This window comes from Nicotiana tabacum, chromosome 2 (genome assembly GCF_000715075.1).
Source record: "Nicotiana tabacum cultivar K326 chromosome 2, ASM71507v2, whole genome shotgun sequence".
In the NCBI taxonomy this organism is placed as follows: domain Eukaryota; kingdom Viridiplantae; phylum Streptophyta; class Magnoliopsida; order Solanales; family Solanaceae; genus Nicotiana; species Nicotiana tabacum.
The window spans coordinates 105,269,395-105,296,867 of NC_134081.1; the positions used below are offsets into that span (position 1 = coordinate 105,269,395).

A 27,473-nucleotide genomic window follows, 5' to 3' on the forward strand; every position below is an offset into this window, starting at 1 on the left:
ACGATCAAATTAGGACCTTGGTCAGGGCAATTGAATGAAAGAAGAAAAGAGTTTCTTAGGTCATTCAATGGTCGATTATATTTGACATGAACACATAGTTGGTCGCCTATTAGGATTTGACAGTTGAACCATATCCTAGGGTAACCCAGAGCTATAAGGACAGAAGGAAATACTACATTATTCATCTATCGGTTCTTGAGAGTAAATTGTATTATTCATGCTATCCAGTCGTTAAGAAGTGCTGCTAGACGCCACCCTTGATTAGTATACTGATATGATCAATTTACTACCGGCTTAGTATTGAACCTATGGGGTCGCACACTAACGAGTGTTCTGATCTTTGCTAAAGAATTAATTATTTTATTGTTTGATAATTAAATTAAAGAATTTGATTAGTCAAATAAAATAAATTATTAGTCCAAACGAAATATTATAATATTTGCTAGCACAGAGGATATAATTAATATTGTGAACAAATTGAAGTTTTCTATTTGGAATTGAAAATTAAATTATCTCTTGGTTGAAATATATATGTGATATATATACATATAATTAATGTTTATTTATATAAAGTATGTATATAATATATTATTTGGAAATCCAATTTATAATTGGACGGACAACAAAGTCCAAAAATGGACGTGAGATTAGTTCAAACCCATTAAATATGGGATTGATATTTTTTAATATAAAATATTAGTTAATTCTCATAATCCAATCAAATTTGGAATTGAATTGGAACGTCCATAAAGGACAAGCTGACGACGGCGCACGTATCCCATTAGAAATGGTATATACGTTTCTCCAATGGAAAATTTCATAAGTTTATTTTGGAATAAACTTTTACCTAAGTAAATCATTACCTCAACCAGATAGGAAAAGGGTTTACAAGTGATGCTATATAAAGGATAATAAAGAAAATTTGCCGCATTAAGTCTTGAGAATAAAAATCACTTTGTGAAAGAAGAATACAATACAAAGCCAAGAGAGAAAATACAATTACAAGAAAAGTGTTTCTTGATCTTCTACCGTTGAGTTGAGATTTGTGAGAAAAATTCCAGCACAAGCTTTTATTCAATTTGTTCGTGTGTTTCATTAATCAAAGAGTTTATAGCAAGGATCGGTCTCGATGTGAATACGCATAGAGTCTTCGCACTATCGTTGAAATAAGACTCTCTTCACCAGGTACGTCTTAGACCCGATCTTTAACATGTAAATAAACCCCTCGCAGCAGAAGAATGGATGTCGTACATACAAGTCTTCATAGCTATTATTATCCTCTCTTCTTTTTCTGACTAATCCTTAGTAACCCATCTTCGGTCACGAACTTGGATACCCATCTCCAACAGGAAAACTCTTCAACAGTTTATTACAGAAAATGCAGGAAGCGGTCCACGACACAATTCATTGAGCACATTATTATCATAAGTTCAACTTATAAAAAAAGATAGTGTAAATAATTTTTAAACTATATAGGCAAATCATTCTGAAGGGTTCACCATCAATAGAAAACCACTGCAGCAGAGGCAGAGGCTTTTGGGGCATTCATTAGCCTCTCCTCGAATTCCTGAACCTTACCAGACATAAGAGTAATTGGGCCATAGATCCACGTCTGCTTCTCCGCGAATATCACCATTTCCTCTAACACCATGGAACTCCTGAGCAAATATTCCACAAAATGAATCACATGCTTCTCCATTACGAAACCAGCTACCTCCACCGTCTTGAGGTGATGAGTCAAGCACTGGACAGGAGTATCTACCATATTCCAAAATTCATCTCCATCAAAGTCATATGGGTGAATCCACGAGGTTGCGTTCTAAAATAAGCACAAGAGGAAATATCCAGTTAAGAATTGTCCCGAGCTATGTATAACGGATACTAACAAGGACTCGGAACTACAAAATCTTAGGGTAACACATTATGAAAATACATCTATAGTTACTGTGAAACAAACATAGAAAATCATACATGTTTAGAAATTTAAGTTTCCACCTTGAAGAAACATGATGTCTTATGTTTCTACTTGATGGTTTCTCATGACTCCCCAAATAATGAGTAAAAAGGAGATTAGGGAAAAAAGTCCTATTTGCATATTGTAGAGAGACACTCACATTTCACAGTAGGGTCCCTTATATGAAATTTAAAAATGCTATTTTTAAAATAATGGAAAATGCCAAAGTTAGTATTCAACACATCCCAACATGCCAACTCGGGTTAGTGTCCTACCAGTGTCTGATACCAATATGTTTCCAAATCTTTAGGGTCAATGTTAATAGGCTCGACTCAAACATTGCAAAGAATACAGTTAACAGCAAGAGCAATAAAATAATTAAATTTTGTCATACTCGGGATGGATAATCATAGTAAGCAGTTATTTCGATGATAAGATTCTCCAAGCTAGGACAGTGCTTCAGCAAGTTCAGTATTCCTGGTAAGTGCCATTTCACAAAATCCAATTGAAGGTGAAGCATCTTGCAACTGAAGGTCGGAGCTGGTAGATTTGTCAACTGCCATGAAGAAAATACCTAGGCAGACAAAAAATAAAACACAAAAGTTAAAGAAACTAAATACATAGATTTTTGCTTTGGGGTATTCAAACGCTTGGTCAACATTCTTTGTTGCTATGTGAAACATGAGTATTCCCCCATCTATTTATTTGAACAATGCATCTCTACACCATGAAAAAGATATTGTCTGTAAGTTCAATTTAAGATTAAACACATTTGACGCTTAAACACATTCAATGCGCTGCACAAATTTGGTGTGTGCTTCAGCACATAAGTAAATTATTGTGTTGGCCAAAAGGACTATGTCTAAAAGGAAATGGTCCTATGCACTGTGAACGGTGCTTCTAAGTTATCAAGAAAATAAGGAGGTTTCTTCCTTAGGTATTGATATGATAAAGAATGCAATCAAAGAGATACTTACAATAGCAAAGAATGCTGCATCCACCAAATTTGACGTAAATGCTTGCTAAACTGAACCATGAAAATGCAGACATCTAAATTGCTTAGAGGAAGTAGCCCACAGTCATATGACAGCTTCACTATACTCTGAGTTTTTATTGTCTAGCCTCCATAAGACTCTACATTAAAGAATATGCCTTTTGCTGATTGCACGTTTACCATTTCTGAGTTTATGGAAAACAATATGAGAAGGTTGTGTTTGTAATCTGATGATATTAAAATAAAACTTTCTTTTTTCGATAAATTAAAATGAAATTTCTTAAGAAAAGCAGAGAAGCACAAACACAAAATGACAATTTAATCAAGGACGAGTGCTGACAACCACAAGGTACAAAATCATTAAAAAACTGAATGCATAATGTACATGAAATGTTGATGGACGCCTAAACCTGAGACCTTAAAGACAAAGTCTAACACCATAACCCCTCAGGTCCATAAATTTATTGATATTCCATATCTTGAATAGAAGAGTTTATAGTTAGTGTGTCCACCTAAAACGCTATTTCTCCATAGAGTCAGAAATCTCAAATATACCTGGAGAAGTTGTTGAGAAAGAGAAAAAGCCACATACCAGAGCAAACCAGGAACATAGCTTGAGAGTTTTGGCCCCTGTAATTGTTTGGAGGAGTATTCTCATTTCTTGATAATCATTGTACTCTTTGAAATCAAACTTCTCCATACGATTGACAGACACTTCAACAATAGATGCTACATTGGTAATATCCAGCACCTCCACAGTTCCAGACATGTCTAATGATAGGAGAGTTGGACAGGAGACGTGTATCCTTGTTCCAAACCATCTAATGCCAAGTACCAATGTCTTTAAATTCGAATTGAGCAGAACCAGTCTTCTATGGCCGTAGCAAAACCACAGAGTCAATTCCTCAAGCACCGGGCAACCAGATAAAATATAATCCATCGATTGATCCATTAGCATAACATTATCAAGATAAAATGTTGTTAGAGCCTTCAGCTCGCTCTTCTTTTTCGCATTTATCTTAAAGTATGCCAATCGGAGTTCAACCAAATGAGGACTGCTTAGAACAAAATTAGGCAGATCATAATAAGCCTGGGGCTCAAATGTACCATGTGCAGAGAAAGACAAGTCAAGGACCTTCAAATTCTTATTTAATGCGAACTGGATCCAGGTACCAATTTCATTAGCCATTCTTTTCTCACTCCTCAAACAGTCATACTGCCATCTGTCTGTTCTACTGGATACTCTCTGTCGAACTGAATGAGATAAGCTAAAATGAAAATCAAGGCATAACTTATAAAGAGTTGGGCTCTTATTAAGAAGAAGCACATGACGAACAAAGTTCAAGAACCTTTCGTCATAGTCAGGATGATTAGCTTGACTATAATAGACGCAGTTGTGCCCCGAAAACATGCATTGATCAAAAGTGAGTGTGTGGATGAATGGCCAGAGGTGATTAAATCGTCGAATCAAGATTGTGTTCAGAGAATCGATTGTTGGCAATAAGGAGAGAATATGGATGAGGATGGCATCTGGTAATCCACTTATACGGTCTTCGTTAAAGTTACAGCATCTTTGCCTTGCAGACATATTCCTTCTGTAAAATAACATAGCACATTTTTAGGTGCGATAAATTGCAAGCTATGAAATGACTGAGCATATGTTATTCCTAGAAACCAAGAGGCACAGAACAAGAACTTTCCTCCCTCTAGTTAATCAGGCTGAGAAATCCTCGAGCGATAATCTCAGCATATTAAATTTTCATTTAGAGATAACAATTCATGATGATAAAACATGGGATCAAAGAGATTGGGAAACTTTTTAAGTAATTACCATTCATAGTTTGGATTAAAAAGTTTCTAAGACAAGGCAAATGTATTCTTAGTTTCTATCACTTTCTAAGAGTACCCACTGATATAAAAAAACAAACTTCAAAAGGAATCCACTTAGAAGAGTTTTAAGGGAAAAAAAATGTATACGCGCACATATCCAAGGCATCCACCTAAAAGATAAACAAACAGAATGATAAACCAAAAGAAAAGCTTAACAAGTTTCTAGTATCTAAACCTAAAAAATATCAACAGAAACGCATGGACCAATAAGTAGCAATGCAGCTCAGGTTACAATATCACATAACTACATTTTTATTCGGAGATCCAAAAATTTGTAAACAATGCAGCAACCCGGATTTGCCTAAACGCCCCTACCAAAAATGAACCTGTATAAACATATGAGCGATTCCAGCCATAAAGTTAACAATTATCCAAAAGGAAAGAGAATGAATAGCATAACATTTTTTCATATACCTGTTTCAGGACTGATTTTTCTAGTGTTAGATAAGAAATCAAGCACTCTTTTAGCGCAAGTTACACACTCGCCTATTTAGTACAGAAACAATATGAGTTTTGCTTCTGAAAATTACAGTGTTACACGAAACTTATATAGAGGATATCGGGCGTTTTCGGCCAAAATATCTTGCCACTAGGCTCACTCCGGTGCATGCTTTGCTGTCAGTAAATTACATGCAACCGTCCGCTTTAAGCAACCCTCGCTTCGCAATAAATAAGTCAAAAATTCTATATATGTCGATAACTTCATATCACAAGGGTTATATATAACTAATCATAAAAGCAGTATAACGTCATAAAAATACAACACAACAATAACAGAAAACCTAAAACTACTCCTATATATTAAATTCCTAAATTATTCACGCGACCTTGATCCTACCATATAGAGCTATCGAGGGAAACAAAAATCAAATTGAGAAATTCTTAAATGAAAAAGAAATAATCAAGGTATTTACCTCAAGTATTCAGAAACCACGTCGTTCTTTTATCTGAATTTGCATGATTGCCACTGCGTTGACCTTGATTCCAGCAATCACAAGCGTCTAAGATGACTCCATCATCAATAAAAGACTGTATTTTCGCCTTAAAGCAGAAATATAACTCCGGTTCCATTGCCAACAATCGATTCTCTCAACACAAACTAAATCCGTATTTCCTTGACCCCAAATACTTTTGTAGATCAACTTTTCTTCCCTTTTGGAATTCCAAATAAATTGCAAGCATACTTCCTAACCGCACTCTCTGTCATCGATTTCTTCCCAAAAGTAAAAGATAAAAATATACTTGGTTCAATTCGATCAAACAATAACATAGTCCAAGAGTCTGCTAGAGCTACCAATAAATTTATTTATTGTAACAACTAAATAACAATCATATAATCGGATTTCTCAAAGAAAATGTGCAGCTCTCATGCTCACAAAGCACAATATTAGGTCAGAATTATCAACACACTTCATATCAATTTCAAATTCTTGAGCTTAATCTTAGGATTAAAACCATAGCCCCATAATTGTTTTACACAAATAAACATGGAATTCAAATCAAAAGAGCTTAATACCACGTGTGTGGATTCATATTTCATAGTTCACATACTCATACATGAATTTCCCCTACTACTGTGATTTGAAAAAATTATACAGAATTGTAAATAACCACTATGAAAGAGCAGCAACAAGCCATCAATAATAGTATTATTTGGTTTAATTTTAACAAAATATTTCTTCCCTGTGTGATAAACACCATTACAGCAGCAAAACACTGTTTAAGCAAATATTCAGAAATTGATTAAAAGGGAAAACCCTCAACTGAACCAAGATCGGTGTTACTCTTAACAGCTTCAATTTCGAATTTTACGGTCTCCAATATTGACCTTGTTGGTATATATTCCAATTTAATTAAAGTTTTCTATATGCATTTTCCAGCTATTCAAACTCATTCATTTGTTAATTTCACATATGGTCCACAAACTTTAGCCACTATACAATTGAAATCACGAAACTATTTTTTGTTACGTTTAAGTAATCAAGTTATATGTATATTGCTTTAAAATACACATGACTTAAAGGTCAAATTTGCAACTTCAGTCATTTGTCATGCATCGTGTCAAAGCTATGTTTTGTCGCTATAATATTTACGTCGTAAAATAATAATAAATTAAATTCACAGTAAAAATATATAATTTAAATAAACAAAAAAGTAAAAAATAATGACATTAAAAAAAATAATTGATTAAAAGATTATGATGTACTTTTACAGTAATATCTTTGTAACTTATGATTTTGTTATCACGATTTGATTTTGTTGGAGAAATATACTTTCTTGAGCATTAAATTTACTTGCTTAAGAAGTTAAAATAGAAAGTGATTAAAAAAGTGAAAAAAGTAATAAGATATAAATAAAGTGATAGGTTTTGAATTCAATATCTATCAAATCTAAAATGTTAGTACTAAGTTGCATACGAATGTTAATTTTAGTATTTAAATTGGCACATGTTAAAAATATTACTCCATTAATTTGCTAAAAAAAATTTAACTTCTCTTATTCTTTTTACTTAATAAAACTTCTTGAGCTGCGAAAGAAATATAGCATTTCTTAAACTTAATAAATAAGTAGTTAGAGTTAATAAGTGATTTTTTGGGGAGAAGGGGGTGTTTTGTTGTTGTTTGGGTTGTAAATATGGGGTTGATGTTTGGTGTTAAAGCACCGAACTCTCTTCTTAGTCGGTAGAACTTGTACTGACATTTAAGTTAATTATCCTGTTTTGGAGAGTGGCAAATTGACAAAATCTGGTACTAACTTTTGTACTAACTTCAGTTCATATTTATCCTCATAAAACACATAAATATGGGGTTGATGTTTGGTGTTAAAGCACCGAACTCTCTTCTTAGTCGGTAGAACTTGTACTGACATTTAAGTTAATTATCCTGTTTTGGAGAGTGGCAAATTGACAAAATCTGGTACTAACTTTTGTACTAACTTCAGTTCATATTTATCCTCATAAAACACATAAATATAATCTAGAATTGAAGTTTGGCCATATCCATTTGCATTCAGTTATAAACTTGCCTAGGTAATATAGCAAATGTATTCCATGCACCGGTGGTGTTTATTTTAAAACAAATTCTAAATATTAAAACGACTAATATTTGAAATCGGAGGACGTCGTGGTAAATGCTACTAACTTCTTGTCCGGTACTGATTTTATCTTATGACAGAACACTAATTTTAGTCTTTTACCTGTAAACAATTGACTTGGGAGCACAAGGACAAAAGAAATTTTGTAGCATCTATAACTGACTTCAAATTCGTACTAATCAGGAAAATAATAATAACTCTAATCTTATCTCCAGTTATCCTCATAAATCACTAGATAATGTAGCATTGAAGTCTATTCATATCTCTTAGTTTTCAGTTACAAACTTGGGTTTGTATTTGACCTTTGACTTATCGAACTTTGTTTGTATTTGCATGGCTCGCACAAATAGACAATTTATAACAGCTAATATCGGCATCATTTGTACTAATGTGAAAATTAATGCCAACTCCATATCTACTTATCCTTAGAAATCACAAGATAATTTAAAATTAAAATCTAACCACATCAATCTGTGTTAAGTCAAGATCTTATTTGCATAGCTCATGCTTTGATCAGAAACTCGTCAGTACTTTCAAAAAAATATTGAGTCGCAAAAGAAAAAGATAGTAGATTGAGGCTTTAGGTAAAATAAAATTGATCAACCCTTTACATATTCAAGAACTACATAAAGAACAATATAATCGCAACATTTTATTGTTAAAAATGTTAAAAGATGTTTGAAATTCATGGTCGAAAAAAAAAGGTGAAAATCATTTACATCCCCCAAGTTTACTCTAAAAATCAAACTCATCCTCCAATTTTGAACAATTGTCATTTTTATCCTTTCGTCCTACACAATATCTTTTTTACCCTTGACATTTTCAACTCTCCATATATATAATACCTTTTTATATTATTTAGATATTTTTTAATGCAAGTATTTATTCATAAGTTAAAAATACTATATCTTATTTATATAATTTAATCTAAGTTCACTAACATTATAAATAAAATAGTTATATTATGAATTTATTACAAAATGTATTGCTAGTTTATTATTATTATTTAATATTATGTATATTAAAATGCATATAATATATGTTGGTGTGTGCGTGTGATTTTAAGTTCCACTATTTATTATTATCTATGTTGTATATAAATTTTTGAGTTTTGATTATTATTACTAAATTTTTTTTAAATTATAATTAAAGCTCATGTAAAGTTTAAATAGATAATTTTTGCAAAACACTGTTTAAGCAAATATTCAGAAATTGATTAAAAGGGGAAACCCTCAACTGGACCAAGATCGGTGTTACTCTTAACAGCTTCAATTTCGAATTTTACGGTCTCCAATATTTATCTTAATCAACTGCACTCACAATTCCAAATTAATTAAAGTCCTATTTCCTATATGTATTTCCGGCTATTCAAACTCATTCATATGTTAATTTCACATATGGTCCATAAACTTTAGCCACTATATAATTCAAGTCATGAAACTATTTTATTTTACGCTAAAGTATTCGAATTATATGTTAATTGCTCAAAAAATACACATGACTTCAGGTTGTGACAATGTGATTCTTCATGCATCCAAGCTATGTTTTGTCACTCTATAACTTTTATGTCACAAAATTATAATAAAATTAAACTCATTATAAAATATATTTAAATAAATAAATAAAAATTATATTATAGAAAAATAATTCATAAAAAAGATTACTATGTACTTTAAAGTAATATCTTTGTAACTTATGGTCTTGTTATTGTGACTTGATTTTGTTGGAGAAATATACTTTCTTGAACATTATACTTACTTAAGAAGTTTAAATAGAAAGTGATTAAGAAAGCGAAAAATGTAATAAGATTTAAATAAAATAATAAGTTTTGAATTTAATATCTATTAAATCTAAAATGTTAGTACTAAGTTGCATAATAATGTTAATTTTAGTATTCAAATTAGCACATGTTAAAAATATTACTCCATTAATTTGCTAAAATTTACTCCAACTACTTTAGCATATTATTCGATATATACTATTTTTTTATTTTCTCTTATTCTTTTTACCTAAAACTTCTTGAACTGCAAGAGAAACATAGCGCTTCATAAACTCACCGAACTATTTTTTTTTTTAGTTGGTAGAACTTGTACTGACATTTAAGTTAATTATCCTGTTTTGGGAGTGGCAAATTGACAAAATCTACTAACTTTTGTATTAATTTCAGTTCATATTTATCCTCATAAAACACATAAAGATAATCTGGAATTGAAGTCTGGTCATATCCATAGTTATAAACTCTGGCTTACTTAGTGTAGCTAATGTATTCCCTGCACTAGTGGTGCTTTTTGTTGAAGTTTGGTGATTGTTATATTTATGGTCAAATTTTACTTTCTTGCCTTTTCATATTTTTCGCACACTTCTTAAGAAAGATATATATAATAGCTCTAGTTTGTTAGTTTTAATTGGAATAATAAGGATATATTCAAAAAAAGTAACATAAATAATTTCTTGTTTTTCTAAAACGCCAATACTTTTAAAATAAATCAACTTTGTTAAAATGACTAATATTTGAAATAGGAGGAAGTAGTGGTAAATGCTATGACGAACACTAATTTTAGTATTTTGCCTATAAACTATTGACTTGGGAGCAAAAGGACAAAAGAAAATCTGTAGCATCTATAACTGATTTCAAACTCGTACAAATCAGGAAAATTATGATAACTCTACTCTTATCTCCTGTTATCTTTATAGACCACTAGATAATATAGCATTGGAGTCTCTTCACATCTCTTAGTTTTCAATTATAAACTTGGATTTGTATTTGACCTTGGACTTATCGCACTTTATTTGCTCGCACAAAAAGACAGTTTATAACAGCTAATATCGTCATCATTTGTACTAATGTGAAAATTAATGCCAACTCCATATCTACTTATCCTCATAAATCACAAAATAACTTAAAATTAAAGTCTAACCACATCCATTTGTGTTAAGTCAAGATCTTATTTGCACAACTCATGCTTTGATCAGAAATCGTCAGTTCTTTCAAAAACAATTGAGTCGCAAAAGAAAAAGATAATATTATGAGGCTTTAGGTAAAATTGATCAACCCTTTTCTATTTCACCAATCCTTTTGAAGTATCAAACAAGTTGTCTTGGTCAAGTTCAAGCAGACAGGACACGTCTACGGATCTGTCTTCAAGTATGAATTAGGACATTCATCTAATTTTATTAAGACGAAATTTACCTATTTAACAACTACGTAAATGTCACGACCCTAGTTTTCCTCCGTAGGATGTCATGACGGCACCTAATCTCTAAAGCTAGGTAAGTCTAACACTTACTGGATTAATCGGAGAAATCAACCATCAACGAAGAATATGGGATAAAAATCTTATACACAATTACAATTCCCAAAATCGGTAGTACAAGTCATAAGTTCTACTGAGTTTGCTACAAAAATCTCTAAATACAACTGTTTCGAAATAGATATGAAACAGTGCAAGTACAATAACCGAAGGTGACTCCGAGGCCTGTGAACGCAATAGCAGGTTTATCTTGAATCTCCACAGCAAGATCCGTACAGCTAGCTAGCGATCGATTGACTCCAAATTACCTGAATCTGCACAAAAATGTGCAGAAATATAGTATGAGTACACCACAACGGTACCCAGTAAGTATCAAGACTAACCTTAGTGGAGTAGTGACGAGGGACAGTCAAGACACCTACTAGACTGGATAACCTGAACAAGTATAGGTATAGAACTAACAGAGTATGATATCTCGACAGAACTACGTATAATGACAACAATAATACGGTGCTTGCAATAGGAAAAAGAAGCAACAATTAGCAGCGGGACACCACAAGTAATAACACAGTAGAGTAGGTTGGACACAGTTTAAATCCGGTGAAAAATAAATAAAGGAAAGACAAGTAGCAACTCGATACGAATAACCACTTTCACACCAGGTTTATCCAATAATCCCCATGAGGTACCAAAACTCAAAAATGTTCACAATTCATGGATCCCAATTCGTGAACCCTAATCACTTAGCAGCTTGTACCCTCATTACAACTGGTAACTGTACGGACGACACACGTGCCAATAGAACAATTCTCACATAGAAGGCAAGTAGATGAGGGTATGTATGAATGATCAATAACATCAGGATCCACCTTCTTAAACCGATAGGGGTGATTAATTACGTGTATGCTTGTGTAAGTGTTTTATCACAGTTAAGGCCAACCACACGACGCACAAGGTACAACCACACGATGCAACACATCACACATATACACATAGCCATATCTCTGATCACAATAGCTACTGATCTCGTCCAAGTTCACACCTCAATTCGAGGTTATGAAAACGGTCGATACAATAATAATTCCCAACAAGAGTCGGGGTCAAATTCTGTAAGGAGCTATATGTATAGGCGTTAGTAGTATATATCGTAGCGCGTGAGTTTGTATATCTAAATTTGCACTTCCACAAAATTGGGTTGTTTTAAAGTCTAAATTAAACTACGATTGCAATTTAAGAAATAAAACTAGGAAATTATTTTTGTTGTTTTTCAAATGTTATAAAAAGGCTTAGGGCTATGACCTTCACCTAGGTGTTTGCCTAATGGGATATAAACTTTAAAGCTTATTTTATTGGTAAGGGTGTATTATAGCTATCAACACTCAATTACTCACTCAATACCTCTCGGTCATAGAGTGATTTTGCCCGATTTGTCTTTCTCAAATCCAAATGGGTATTGAACAAAACGGTTGATAAAAAGCTCAATTCAGGTTGTTACTATCTCTAGGTTTAACCCTTTAATTGAGATTGTCAATCTCTCGATTGACCCAATTTCTTGTTAGCTAAGATTTCCTAGAATAAGTCTCTTTTTCTCAAGTATAGACCAAGTCAAATAGGCATGAACTAATATTTGCAACCATTAATTCCACAAATAAAAGCAAGAATAAGGCTAAATAATCAACACTCAACCAGAAACAAGCATTAAATTAAACACCCATTAAGTTTACACACTAGGGTTGGGTCACAACCCTAGTGAAAATCTAGCTACTCATATTTGAAATGAAAGAAAAAGAAGAAGAAATGATAATTAAACTCATATTGCTAATTAAAATGATAAAATCTATGTTCAAATAGCTCAAAATATGAAAAACTACTAAAAAGAGTAAAAGGAAACGGCTACTGTAGCAGCTGATGTCAAAAGTTGACCTAAAAATGTGAAACTCGTCTATGTATACATGGCTGAAAATTTCGGACAAAAATGCCCTTCGGGAGGTTCTGCGGCCTCACAATTCCATGTGCGGTCCGCACTTTTTTTCAGCTTGACAGGATTGGAAGTCTGCATCCGCATAATTCTAGTATGTGGCCGCAATGCACTCTTTCTGCGGTCCGCACAATTGTAACTGCGACCGCACTTCTGGGGGACTTGAAATGCATCTTCTCTGAACTTTTCTCCTGGCCCAGCTTTTGCGGCCACACAATTCATGTGTGGACCGCGCTTTGCACCAAACTCTGATGGCTTTTTCTTCACAACCTGTGACCCACACTTCTGAGTTTCTGTGCCTTTTATGTCTTTGAGTTCAGATTACTCCCTCTTGAGTTAGATTTCATCTCGGGAGTTCATCTTCCAATATTCCTGCAATTAAGCACATTTTATTAGTTTTCGGGAACATAATTAAACGCTTTTGGACTAAAACAAAAGCTAAAAGGCGCTAATAAGTAGTCAAAATCCCCACTTATCAACTCCCCCAAACTTAAGTTTTTGCTTGTCCTCAAGCAAATAAAGTTGTTCCCACCTCCACAAGTTAAGAACCATTATAGCTAATCAGAGGTGAGTCATTCACACATCAATTGGGACCAACAATTACCCACACCACTTATGAATTATCAACAAGGCAACAAGTTAAACTTCCATGCACAAACAGTTCTAATGTTACACTTGAGCATCAAGAGTTGACTTTATTTATCAAGGAAGCTTGCTCTTTTATGTAGGTCATTGTGGATCCCAAATTCCTCCTCATCTACTCTCTGTTTGCCTATCTCACTTAAGAATTTAGCACTCAATCCAAAGATTTGCGAAAGGTTCACTCACCTCTCTCAAAAGAATGTCGTAAGTACGGCTTTAAGTACCATAGGCTTGCCCCTCATGTAGATCACCACTAATGTAAACTCACTCGGCTTGAAATCATGTAGGGCTTTTTCGGAATGCAATGGCTTTTGGGCTAAGGCTAGACATGCTATGATAGAACAGGTTCATATTTCCTTAAATACTCCATTTTCTTTTCTAGGCTCATGCTTTGCCAACTCTTTGAGGCATTTTCTTTTTCTTGGGGGAACTAGAGAGACTTAACATCACTCTTTCTTGATCATGACATTCATTTTCTCCCTCTTTGATTTCTCCATTCTTTGCATCATTACTTTTCTTTGAATCCCTACAACTCTTCAACTTATTCACTTTCTTTTTGCATTTTTCTTTTTGTTCTTTCCTTTTCTTGCCTTTTCTTCTCTTCATTTCTTTTATCTTTTTGTGCCTTGATACCTCTTTCAAGTTCCTCGTCTCTCCCCCAAACTTACATTTTTAGCCAATTATTTCACAAGAGTGTTAAGGAAAGCTCGGGTACCAAAAGAGAGTCACGATAAAATAAGCAAAGGCTTTTAACATGGTTATCAAATGATAAATGTTTTAGGCTCAAATGGGTTAACTAGGGATAACAACATTGGTGGGCAATAAAAAACTTCAATCGGGTCAAGGAGAGCTTACAATCACTTCTCAAGCCAAGCAAAACTTAAAATTTCGCCTAGAAACATATTCGGGGCAAGTTCTAGACCATTAGCACGGGTACTTGGACTTGCAACAATAACATCTCACCTCTCACGCAACTAGATTGTTAAAGAGGATAGGGTCGAGGGCCCATAACAACCATATTCAAGATTGAAAATCACTATGGTTCAATTAAACCACTCGATGATTATCTAAATCAACACAGGAGTCACAAGGTCACTAACTAGAGCTATTTCTTTCCAAAAACCTTATTTTTAACCATAAGCACGTAGTTAAGTGTGTTGGTACCAAGTGAAGCATGTTTGACTCTTCGAGTATGACTCAATTAGGTCTTTTTATTCATTACTACTACTATTATTACCTAAACACCAAAAACAGACTCAATCCCTTAAGAAGATTGTCACGCCATCCATCATTGGGAAGAGTCACCCGGTTCACCAAAAAACTACCTTTGGAAAGAACCGTGGCATTAAGAAAACTAAAAGGCTTATTATCCACTAAAACATATAAAGAAACTATTAAATCAACAAGAAGCTACTAATTCAAAAAGAAAACAAACATAAAGATAAAGAAGCTACAAAGCAAAAGAAAAACTATTGAAGACGTAATAAATATATACATAATGAGAGATAAGAGAGAATATATACATAATGAAAAAGAAGAAGAAAATAGTAATAAGTTAATTATAGGCCAAATGTCTCATAGTTATCAAAATACATAATTATCAAAATTAGTCAAAGAAACTCCACCCCCTCCCCCGAATAAAGTTAAGCATTGTCCCCAATGCTTAACAACAACAACAACAACAACAACAACAACCCAGTAAAATCCCACTAATGGGGTCTGGGGAGGGTAGTGTGTACGCAGACCTTACCCCTACCCCGAAGGAGTAGAGAGGCTATTTTCGAAAGACCCTCGGCTCAAAAAAATAAAAAGACAAAATGACAAAAAGGAAACAATATTAGTATCACAACAACAATCATAGGATAAATAGGAACATCATGAAATCCAGAAGAAAGATGCAAAGCAAATGGAGACAATATTAGTAAATATTAGTATCACCACAACAATCATAAGAAAAATAGGAACACCATGAAATCTAGAAGAAAGATGCAAAGCAAAAGCGATAGCTAGTAAATAGGACATGCACTGAAAAGCGAAATAGTAAACCACAACATTGCCAATAGCTATCTTAGACAAAAACCCTACATGGCTAGTCCCACAATGGTACGAAGTAAGGCACGACTCAACTACCTCCTAACCTACAACCCTAATACTCGACCTCCACATCTTCCTATCAAGTGTCATGTCCTCGGAAATCTGGAGCCTCGCCATATCCTACCTGATCACCTCTCCCCAATACTTCTTAGGTTGCCCTCTACCTCTTCTCATGCCATCCACAACCAGCTGCTCACACCTCCGTACCGGAGCATCTGGGCTTCTCCTCTGAAGATGTCCGAACCATCTAAGCCTCGCTTCCCGCATCTTGTCATTAATGGGAGCCACATGCACCTTCTCCCGGATATCATCATTCCTAATCTTATCTATCCTAGTGTGCCCGCACATCCACTGCAACATCTTCATTTATGCTACTTTCATCTTCTGGATATGTGAGTTCTTAACGGGCCAACACTTAGCCCCATACATCATGGCCGGTCTAACCATCGCTTTATAAAACTTACCTTTGAGTATCGGTGGCACTCTCTTGTCACACAGGACTCCAGATGCTAACCTCCACTTCTTCCATCCTACCCCAATACGGTGTGTGACATCCTCGTCGATCTCCCCTCCCCCCTGGATAACCGAACCAAGGTACTTGAAGCTTCCTCTACTCGGGATGACCTGCGAATCAAGCCTCATATCCACACCCTTTTCCCCTGGCTCAGCGCTGAACTTACACTCCAGGTATTCTGTCTTCGTCCTGCTCAGCTTGAAACCCTTAGACTCAAGATTCTGTCTCCAAACCTCCAGCCTCTAGTTAACACCGGCTCGCGACTCATCAATCAGAACTATGTCATCGGCGAATAGCATGCACCATGGCACATCCCCTTGAATATGGTGTGTTAATGCGTCCATCACCAGGGCGAATAAGAACGGACTGAGCGCAAAACCTTGGTGTAACCCCATTACAACCGGAAAATGCTCAGAGTCGCCTCCTACTGTCCTAACCCGAGTCTTAGCCCCATCATACATGTCCTTAATCGCCATAATGTAGGGAACCGACACACCTTTTGCCTCTAGGCATCTCCAGAGAATTTCTCTAGGAACCTTGTCATACGCTTTCTCTAGGTCAATAAACACCATATGCAAATCCTTCTTCCTCTCTCTGTATAGTTCCACCAACCTTCTAACAAGGTGTATAGCTTCTGTAGTCGAACGACCCGGCATGAACCCGAACTGGTTGTCGGATACAGACACTGTTATCCTCACCTCGCTTCAACCACCCTCTCCTACACTTTCATGGTATGACTCAGTAATTTGATACCCCTATAATTGTTACAACTCTGGATATCACCTTTGTTCTTATACAATGGAACCACCGTACTCCACCTCCACTCATCCACCAATGCTTAACAACATAAGAGTAAAAGAAGGGTGAGAGTGAAGAAAACTCCCTATGGCTCTGTGGCCATCTCTGTATCCCCAGCAGTGGCACCGACCTCAGCCTCATCCAATCGGATCTCATCATCCTCAAGTCCGGGAGTAGCTGGGTTGGTGAACATATGATGGACTGCCTCAGCAGTGTCAGCAGTTGTGTCTGGCTACTCAGACTGGCCAGCTGATGCTGTAGATGCTGTAGGATCTGGGCCTGGCTGGTGTGGGTTAATCAACATATGAAATGGAATGTCACCTGTAGCTGTAAACTTCATAACCTAGCTCCGAAGCTCGTCCACTGACTTCTTAGAGGCCTGCCGCTTTCTCATCTTCTTTACCTCTTTGCCCAACTCTTCGATCACTGCCCCATGCTGCACTAAAGTGTCCATGATCGTGTTTTGATTTTCAGGATCTTCTTCAAGGTTTCTTCAACTGTGGGGGGAATCTGGGGTGACATAATAGATGACTGTGCTGCAACATGACTGGATATGTCAGACAGCTTTGCAGTAACTGTCTGCATCCAGTTGTTGAGGCTCACTATTGTCTGGGAGACTCACAACGTAGAGAGTGGAGTAGAAGGCATAGGCACCAACTTCAAAGCCGAGGTGGGAGGCATTGGGGCTGAAGGTGGAGGCATGCCAGCTGCACTGGCAGAAGGCTCTGCTGAAGTGGATGGTATATCAACTGTCTCTGTACCCATCATCGATGGCTCATCAGACTAGCCTACGATGGTAGTCGGCTGACCCTTTCTCTTCGGGTTGTGTGCATCTATCAGAGATAGCTAGGCTTACAAAACGGTCCTCCCAGACCTCTTTCTTTTTCGACCTCTCAAGGCCGGCAACTGTAGTATCACTTCCTCGGCCATCATCTGAAATATCGTCAACAGTAGCCGCTGGTGCCTCAGGGACAAGTGTAGAAGAGGGCTCTGAAGACTGACTGGCACTCTCTGAACCCTTAGAGGTGCTATGTGAGAAAGAAGGCTCGTTCCAGAGTTGATACCTTCCTGTAGCTATGATTGGACATCAGGCTGCTCTTGCACTGAGTCTCCCTCCGATGCTTCCCGAGATGGGGCATATGAACTAGATTCGTAGGGCTCTGGATTTCTTCCTCTGCCGGCTATAGCTTTCTTGGTGATTATTTTTTGGAGGGCGAGGGGTAAAATGCATTTGCCTCGACCTCTGGAAGGTTCACCCCTCCCCTTTGAAGTATCACCGCAGCCTCGAGATGTAACCATTTTCTGTAACAAGCAACAATAGTAATCAGTTGTAGTTCAATTGCAAACAGACAGTAAACACACAGTTTAGAACATGCTGGCAGGGTGGGAAAGTGCGGTCCGCATAATTACAAGTACGGTCGCAGGCTGGGATGTGCGGACCGCACATTGTGAACTTGCGGCCACAACAATGAATCTGCGGTAGGCACAATTATTAGTGCGACCGCAGATTTAAATTGTGGTCTGCACTTTTATCATCGGGGCCGCACATCAGACTCACCAAAATGTCAACTCTCTGAAGATAGAGATTGGGCTGTTTTACGGCCGCATTTACTTTTCTGCGGCCGCGATGGGATTTCTGCGGTCCGTACAATTTTAAGTGCGGCCGCAAAATCAGCCTTGACTAAAGAACCCTAATCTCAACTTTTGCGCACCGCACAATTTCTTGTGCGGCCGCAGATTTCAAACAATTACGAGCAGACTTTCTAGGGTTGTTCAAGTTTTTGCACAAATTCGACATAGTATTAACAATGAAGCATGAAAATCAATTCACCCATTTCCCATAGAGCAATTATCAGTTGACCTAACACTGTTTAAACCTCACATGGTTGTAAAATTAAAATCTATTAATAAATGGCCTAAAGCTACCTAACAAATTGATAAAATTAAACTAAAAATTGAAGAATTTTATGAGTAATTGAAGCATTCCAGATATGATGTAGTGCAAATGAGTGAACACATATGTGGATTGAGTGTGGCAGATAATTTAACAAACGATTTCAATATTTTAAAATTTTGAGTGCCCGGAGAGGGGAACAAATGTACCGTATCCCCTAAGGTTATTATTTATACTTGACGATCAGACTGCATGGACATGGGATGAGTGTGGCCGCATAATTCCTTCTACGGTCCGCACTCTGTTACCTGGAGTCTCAAAAGCTCTTGCTGATCTGCAGTCCGTAGAATATGTGATGTGACCGCAGATTTTAATGTGCGGCCGCACTTTGGCCATTTCTCTGACTGACCAAACTTCAGAGAGTTTGCATTTCCCCTTTCCAATTTGTGCGGTCTGCACTGTAATTGTGCGGCCACAGTTCCCTTTTGTTGTAGCGACTACAATTGTGCGGTCCGCACAATACACATGCGGTCCGCACTTTTTCCACACTTAGCCAATTTTCTGAGCACAGTTCCTGTAAAGCTCACTCATTCCTACAACACACTTCAAATCTAGTTAGCACAAAAATAACACCTATCTACAAAAGAAGAAAAGAAAAAGAAAAAGAAACATGGGTTGTCTCCCAAGAAGCGCCTGATTTAACGTCGCGGCACGGTGCAAATTACCATCACTTCAAATGAATAACTGCCATCATGTGGCCATCATCAACCTTTCCCAAATAAAGCTTCACCCGGTGACCATTGACTCGGAATACCTCATCATTTTGTTCTTTAAGTCCAAGGCACCAAAAGGTGTCACACCTCTAATTTCAAAGGGACCACTCCATTTAGATTTCGGCTTCCCGGGAAACATCTTCAATCATGAGTTGAACAACAAAACAAGATCGCCCACCTTAAATTCCTTGTTTTGGATGTATTTGTTATGAAGGTACTTCATCTTCTCTTTGTACAAGGACTAACTTGCATAAGCATCGTACCGGAACTCATCCAATTCATTAAAATGTGCAACCCGCAAGTTAGCGGCTGCATCCCAATCAAGATTCAATTTCTTTAAAGACTATATGGCTTTGTGATCAAGTTTCACCGGAAGATGACAAGATTTTTCAAATACCAACCGATATGAAGACATCCCGATAGGAGTTTTGAACGCAGTCCGATAAGCCCATAGTGCATCATCAAGCTTCTTTGACCAATCTGTCCGGTTAGTATTCACTGTTTTGGACAAGATACTCTTTATCTCCCGGTTGGAGACTTCCACTTGACTGCTAGTTTGTGGATGATAGGAGTCGTAACTTTATGAGTGACACCATACTTGCTAAGAAAAGTGTCAAAAGCCTTGTTGCAAAAAAGCGACCCCCATCGCTAATGATTGCCCGCGGAGTACCAAATCTTTTGAAAATATTCTTCTCCAAGAACTCCACCACACTCCTCGCTTATTGGGTAGAGCAATGGCCTCAACCCATTTAGACACATAATCAACCTTGACCAAGATGTAGGTGTTTCCATAAGAACTCACAAAAGGACCCATGAAGTCAATACCCCACACATTAAAGATATCAATCTCCAAAATAGTAGTGAAAGGCATTTCATTCTTCTTAGAGATTCCACCGGCCCGTTGGCATTCATCACATCTTTTTACTATATCACTTGCATCGTTGTAGAGAGTGGGCCAATAAAAATCGCAACTTAGCACTTTGGTCGCCGTTCTTGCTCCGCCATTGTGACCACCATAAGGCGAAGAATGGCAAGCCTAAAGAATAACATTTTTCTCTTCGTCCGGTACACATCTTATAATTATCCCATCTGTGCAAATCCGGAAAAGGTATGGCTCGTCCCTATAATAATCTTGACAATACCGTTTGAGCTTCTTCTTTTGATTTGAAGAGAGCTCATCCGGGATGATTTCACACACAAGGAAGTTTTCTAGATCTGTGAACCATGGCACCTCATTCATTGAAATATCCAATAGTTTCTCATCGGGGATGAAGTCATTGATTTCAAGGCCATCATGCGGCCTCCCCTCCTCCTCCAAACGAGACAAGTGGTCTGCCACTTGATTTTCACTCCCTTTTTTATCTTGGATGTCAATATCAAACTCTTGCAACAATAGCACCCATCTCATCAACCTAGCTTTTGAATATTTCTTGATCATAAGATAGCAAAGTGCTGCATGATCCGTATGAACAATAACATTTGCACCCATCAAGTATGGGCAAAATTTCTCAATTGCAAACACAATGGCAAGAAGCTCTTTTCAGTAACGGTGTAATTAACTTGGGCATCATTAATGGTCTTACTAGCATAGTAGACCAGATGAAAAATTTTCTTGATACGTTGCCCCAAAACTGCCCCAACCGCTACATCACTAGCATCACACATGAGCTCAAAAGGAATACTCCAATTATGAGCGGTGGTAATGGGAGTTGTTGTCAACTTGAACTTTAGCTATTCAAAAGATCTCATACAATCATCATTGAAGTAAAGCTTAGAATCTTTCTCTAAGAGCTTGCACAATGGGTTCACTGCTTTAGAAAAATCCTTTATGAAGCGCCAGCAGAACCCCGCGTGACCCAAGAAACTTCTCACGCCTTTCACTGAAGTTGGAGGTGGAAGTTTAGAAATCACCTCTATCTTTGCCTTGTCGACCTCTATGCCATTCTTTGAAATTTGTGGCCAAGGACAATACCTTCCTCGACCATGAAATGGCATTTCTCTCAATTTAGCACCAAGTTCATTTCTTTACACCTTGCCAATACTCTATCCAAATTTGCCAAGCAATCATCAAAGGAATCCCCGACTACCGAAAAGTCATCCATGAAGACTTCAAGGTAGTACTCTACCATATCCGTAAAGATCTCTATCACACACCATTGAAAAGTTATCGGTGCATTGCATAAGCCAAATGACATCCACTTAAAAGCGAAAGTGCCATAGGGACAAGTGAAAGTTATTTTCTGTTGATCTTCCGGGGTAATAAGGATTTGGTTGTACCCCGAATATCCATCTAGAAAGCAATAGAAATCATGACCGGCCAACCTATCAAGCATTTGGTCAAGGAAGGGGAGTGGAAAATGGTCTTTTCTTGTGACTTTGTTCAGCTTCCGATAGTCCATACACACTCTCCACCCGGTCACCGTTCTTATGGGAATCAACTCGTTCTTATCATTGGTGACCACAATTATACTCCCTTATTAGGGACACATTTCACCGGAGAAGTCCACGAACTGTCGGAAATAGGGTAGACCACCCTGGCATCCAACCATTTGATAATCTCCTTTTTGACCAAGTCTTGCATGGCTTTATTGAGTCTCCTTTGATGTTCAATGGAGGGTTTGGAATATTCCTCCAAGTTAATCTTGTGCATGCAAAATACGGGGCTTATTCCCCGAATATCCACCAAAGTCCACCCAATAGCTTTCTTCCTCTTGTGGAGCACCGCCAATATAGAGTCAACCTGTATGTTAGTCAAACAAGAGGAAAGAATAACCGGTAAAGTAAAACAAGGGCCAAGGAATTCATACCTGATATGTGGAGGCAATGGCTTCAACTCCAAGATCGGAGGCTCTTCAATTAAAGGATTTGTAGGAGGAGTTTTTCTATTCTCAATATCCATGGAAAGTTTCTGGGGTGCATAGTTGTACGACCCCATTCCTTGCAAACAATTTACACATTCCATGAAGCCATCCATCTCGTCATCATCAAAATTGAGCAATACGACCTCCAACATATCACCCATATTAATCGTGGCACTTTTATCATCAATAATGACATCGGTCACCAAGTGCACGAATGAACACACTTCATTGCTATTCGGCTGCCTCATAGATTTGCACACGTGGAACACCACTTTTTCATCACCCACCCGAAAAGTGAGTTCTCTGGCTTCTACATTAACAAGAGCCTTCCCCGTAGCCAGGAAAGGTTTTCCAAGAATAATCGGCACCTCATAGTGCACTTTACAACCAAGAATAACAAAATCCGCCGGGGGAATGAACTTATCGACACAAACCAATACATCTTCAATCAACCCCAATGGTCTCTTCATTGTACGATCGACCATTTGTAATCTCATAGATGTGGGTCTTGGTTTCCTAATTCCCCAAGGTCTTGAAAACCCGAATAGGGCATCAAATTGATACTCGTCCCAAGATCACAAAGAGCTTTGGCAAACTCAGCACTTCCAATGGTGCAAGAGATTGTGAAAGCACCGAGATCTTCAAACTTAGGATCCATCAAATGCACAATTGCACTCACTTGGTGAGTGACTTTGATAGTTTCAAAATTCATCGTTCGCTTCTTTGTCACGAAGTCCTTCTTAAATTTTGTGTATCCGGGTATTTGCTCCAAGGCTTCAACTAAAGGCACATTTATCAAGATACTCTTCATCATATCAATGAACTTTTTTAATTGATTCTCGCTCTTTTTCTTGGTGAGCCTTTGATGATATTGAGGAGGTGGCTTAGGCAATGGTGCCTTAGCCTTTTGCACTACCGATTCTGGTATGTCAATCACATGCTCCCTAGACGTGTTCACTTCCTCTTGAGTCTCTTCCACCGTGTCATCAATATCAATCCGCACTTCATCATTTTCTTGCACTACATTGGTTGGGATCTCCTCTTATTCTACCACTTGTTCATCACCCACAAGTTGTCTTTGACTTGAGGTGGGTGCATTCCCGCCTCTTTCACTTCTTGTAGTAACGGCCATGGCATGCCCCGTATTGTTCCCACCCTTCGGGTTCACCATCGTGTCACTTGGTAGTGCCCCCTTAGGATGAGAATTTAAAGCTTGAGAAATTTGTCCCATTTGCACTTCCAAGTTACGGATCGATGTGTTGTGTGATGCAAGTTGAGCATCAGAATCGGTGTTCTTCTCCATCATTTGCTTGAACATGTTCTCAATACGGCCCATTTTATTGTTGGAAGAACTAGGACCTTGGGAAGGATAAAGAGGTGGATTGCTCGGTTGTTGATACATCGAGGTCCTTTGAAAACCCGACCCCCGATTTCCTTGGTTGTTATTCCACCCGCCTTGATTGGTGCCTCCCCTATTGCCTTGGTTATTGCTGTTATGCCAATTCCCTTGATTATTGCTTCCACTCCAATTGCCTTGACTGTTGTTGCTATTCCAATTACTTTGATTGTTTCTACCACTCCAATTACCTTGGTTGTGAGAATTCCAACTGCCTTGATTATTTTGAGGTCTCCATTGTTGTTGGCTAGGGACTTGGTAGTTGTTTCCTTGCCCTTGAAAGTTGTTCACATATTGGACCTCCTCTTCTTGGTCATTGTAAGATTCATCTTGATCAAATCCACTATCATCTTGCACAAAATTGTCCACCCTTTGTTACACTTGTGGACTTCTTATTCTTCGCTTGTTCACCATCATATTTACTCCCTCCATTGCATTGACTTGCCTCGGGTTTTGCACTTGTTGAAGTTGAGCCTTTGCCAATTGGTTCATGGTGGTAGTCAACTCGACCATAGCTTGTCCATGATCATGAAACTCTTTGTGAAGGTGAATAACATTGGGGTCACCTTGTGGAACATTAGCCCGAGATTTCCACACTGAAGAAATATCTGCCATCTCATCCAAGATATCACACGCCTCCGCATAAGGCGTAGTCATGAAGTTCCCACCGGCAAGTTGATTCACTGCATATTGGTTGGTTGTATTGATCCCCCCTATAGAAAGTTTGTTGAATCATGTTCTTTGTCATATCGTTGTTGGGGCACTCTTTCACCATTGTTCTATACCTTTCCCATATCTCGTGTAGTGGTTCATTGGGCTCTTGCTTGAATGCTAGAATTTCATCCCGAAAAATAGCCATGTGCCCGGAAGAGAAGTACTTAGAAATAAAATTTTCCGCTAGTTCATCCCAAGTATGAATGGAATAAATTGGCAAGCGTTCCAACCAATCTAAAGCTTTCCCCCGTAGAGAGAAGGGAAAAATCCTTAGCCTCAAAGCATCCTCGAAGACACTTGTTTATATGTATTTTGACCCGGTGCATCGGTGAAGAACCCTCATTTCTCGAGCAAAGTGAGCATCACGTTGGTGATTTGGAAGTTTACCGTCCTAATACGGGGAGGGACTATAGAACTTGCATACCCTTCATTCGGCAACACCCAGTGTGGAGCCGCTCGTGGTGGAGGTGGGGGTGGAACGGGCACATTGTCATGAGGCGGTCAACCTCGTCTATTGGTTTGACGTTCAATAGGGACCTCATCCATTTGATCATCCTGAACATCCACATCCCCCAAAGGTAAGTTTTCGAGCTCATTGTTTGCCATGATTGCACCTAGAATTTCTCAACTCATTAGTAACAAGGATGGAAAAGAAGATATCCCAAAAACACACCTAAATATATAGCTAACACCGCTTTTAGCTCCCCGACAACGGCGCCAAAATTGATCTCGTCCAAGTTCACACGTCAATTCGAGGTTATGAAAACGGTCGATGCAATAATAATACCCAACAAGAGTCGGGGTCGAAATCCACAGGGAGCTACATGTATGGGAGTTAGTAGTGTATATCATAGCGTGTGAGTTTGTATATCTAAATTTGCACTTCCACAAAATTGGGGTATTTTAAAGTCTAAATTAAACTACGATTGCAATTAGTAAATAAAACTAGGAAATTGTTTTTGTTGTTTTTCAAATGTTATAAAAAGGCATAGGGCTATGACCTTCACCTAGGTGTTTGCCTAAATGGATATTAACTTTAATGCTTGTTTTATTGGCCGAGGTGTATTATAGCTATCAACACTCAATTACCCACTCAATACCTCTCGGTCAGAGAGTGATTTTGCCTGATTTGGCTTTCTCAAATCCAAATAGGTATTGAAAAAAATTGTTGATAAAAAAGCTCAAGTCGGGTTGTTACTATATCTAGGTTCAACCCTTTAATTGGGATTGTCAATCTCTCGATTGACCCAATTTCTTGTTAGCCAAGTTTTCCTAGACTAAAGTCTCTCTTTCTCAAGTAAAGACCAAGTCAAATAGGCATGAACTAATGTTTGCAACAATTAATTTCACAAATAAAAGCAAGAACAAGGCTAAATAATAAACACCCAACCATAAACAATCATTAAATTAAACACCCATTAAGTTTACACACTAGGTTTGGGTCACAACCCTAGTAAAACTCTAGCTACTCATGCTTGAAATGGAAGAAAAAGAAGAAGAAATGATAATTAAACTCATATTGCTAATTAAAATGATAAAATCTATGTTCAAATAGCTCGAAATATGAAAAACTACTAAAAAGAGTAAAAGGAAACGGCTACTGTAGCAGCTGATGTCAAAAGTTGACCTAAAAATGTGAAACTCGCCTATTTATACATGGCTGGAAATTTCGGATAAAAATGCCCTTCGGGAGGTTCTACGGCCGCAAAATTCCATGTGTGGTCCGCACTTTTCTTCAGCTTAAGAAATTCTGGTTTGCAGCTGCAATGCACTCTTTCTGTGGTCCACACAATTGTAACTGCGGCCACATCTTGCTCTTCTGCGGTCCACATAATTGTAATTGCGGCCGCATAACTCTCACACTTCTGGGGGACCTGAAATGCATCTTCTCTGAACTTTGCTCATGGCCTAGCTTTTGCGGCTGCACAATTCATCTGCGGACCGCACTTTGCACCAAACTCTGATGGTTTTTCCTTCACAACCTGCGGCTGCAGATGGTATTTTGCGGTCCGCACTTCTGAGTTTCTGTGCCTTTTATGTCTTTGAGTTCAAATTACTCCTTCTTGAGTTGGATTTCATCTCGGGAGTTCATCTTCCAATATTCCTGCAATTAAGCACATTTCATTAATTTTCGGGAACACAATTAAATGCTTTTGGACTAAAACAAAAGCTAAAAAGTACTAATAAGTAGTCAAAATCCCCACTTATCAGATGCCCGTAATCAAATCCAGCACCGACAATTAGCCTCATATCTGTTAGAACCCTATTTCAAACCTCCACAACACTGACAACAATGCAAGAAACATGAAGACCTCCTAACTATTCACCCGAATAAACAAGTCACCTCTAACACCACCGGGGCACACACCTCGCAAGCTAAAACTCAATAAGCACAGCACAAATACGGCTAAATATGCAAGGAGGAGCACATACGAGAATTATCAAACAAGCCCGACAGACACAACTCCATATCAGTACCATTCTACGAATCAATTTAACAAGGAAGAATCAAAGTATATGAACAATTCACAAGGATCTCATCCTAATATAACTCCACTACGGCACACAGCCTGGTTAAAACACCTCGAAACACCTGACACCGCGAGGGTCTCACCCTCAACTCTGAA

At 37.6% G+C, this 27,473-nt stretch overlaps 1 protein-coding gene across 1 annotated transcript; it reads right to left on the reverse strand.

Annotated features, from left to right (window-relative positions):
- Positions 1 to 1,453: 1,453 nt before the first annotated feature.
- Positions 1,454 to 5,343, reverse strand: LOC142168700 (F-box/LRR-repeat protein At3g26922-like). Its single transcript, XM_075229405.1, has 4 exons — positions 5,253 to 5,343; positions 3,541 to 4,543; positions 2,349 to 2,528; positions 1,454 to 1,819 (listed from the first exon to the last, which is right to left on the reverse strand). The coding sequence occupies exons 2-4, from the start codon at positions 4,534 to 4,536 to the stop codon at positions 1,502 to 1,504; spliced, it is 1,494 nt and encodes a 497-aa protein (XP_075085506.1). The 5' UTR covers positions 4,537 to 4,543; positions 5,253 to 5,343; the 3' UTR covers positions 1,454 to 1,501.
- Between the last annotated feature and the right edge of the window lie 22,130 nt (positions 5,344 to 27,473).

Coding starts and splice junctions, on each gene's coding strand:
- LOC142168700 (XM_075229405.1), bottom strand. CDS start 4,536: ATGTCTGCAAGGCAAAGATGCTGTAACTTTAACGAAGACCGTATAAGT. Junction 2,529..3,540: donor TATGTTCCTGGTTTGCTCTG/GTATGTGGCTTT, acceptor TTGTCTGCCTAG/GTATTTTCTTCATGGCAGTT. Junction 1,820..2,348: donor ACTATGATTATCCATCCCGA/GTATGACAAAAT, acceptor TGCTTATTTTAG/AACGCAACCTCGTGGATTCA.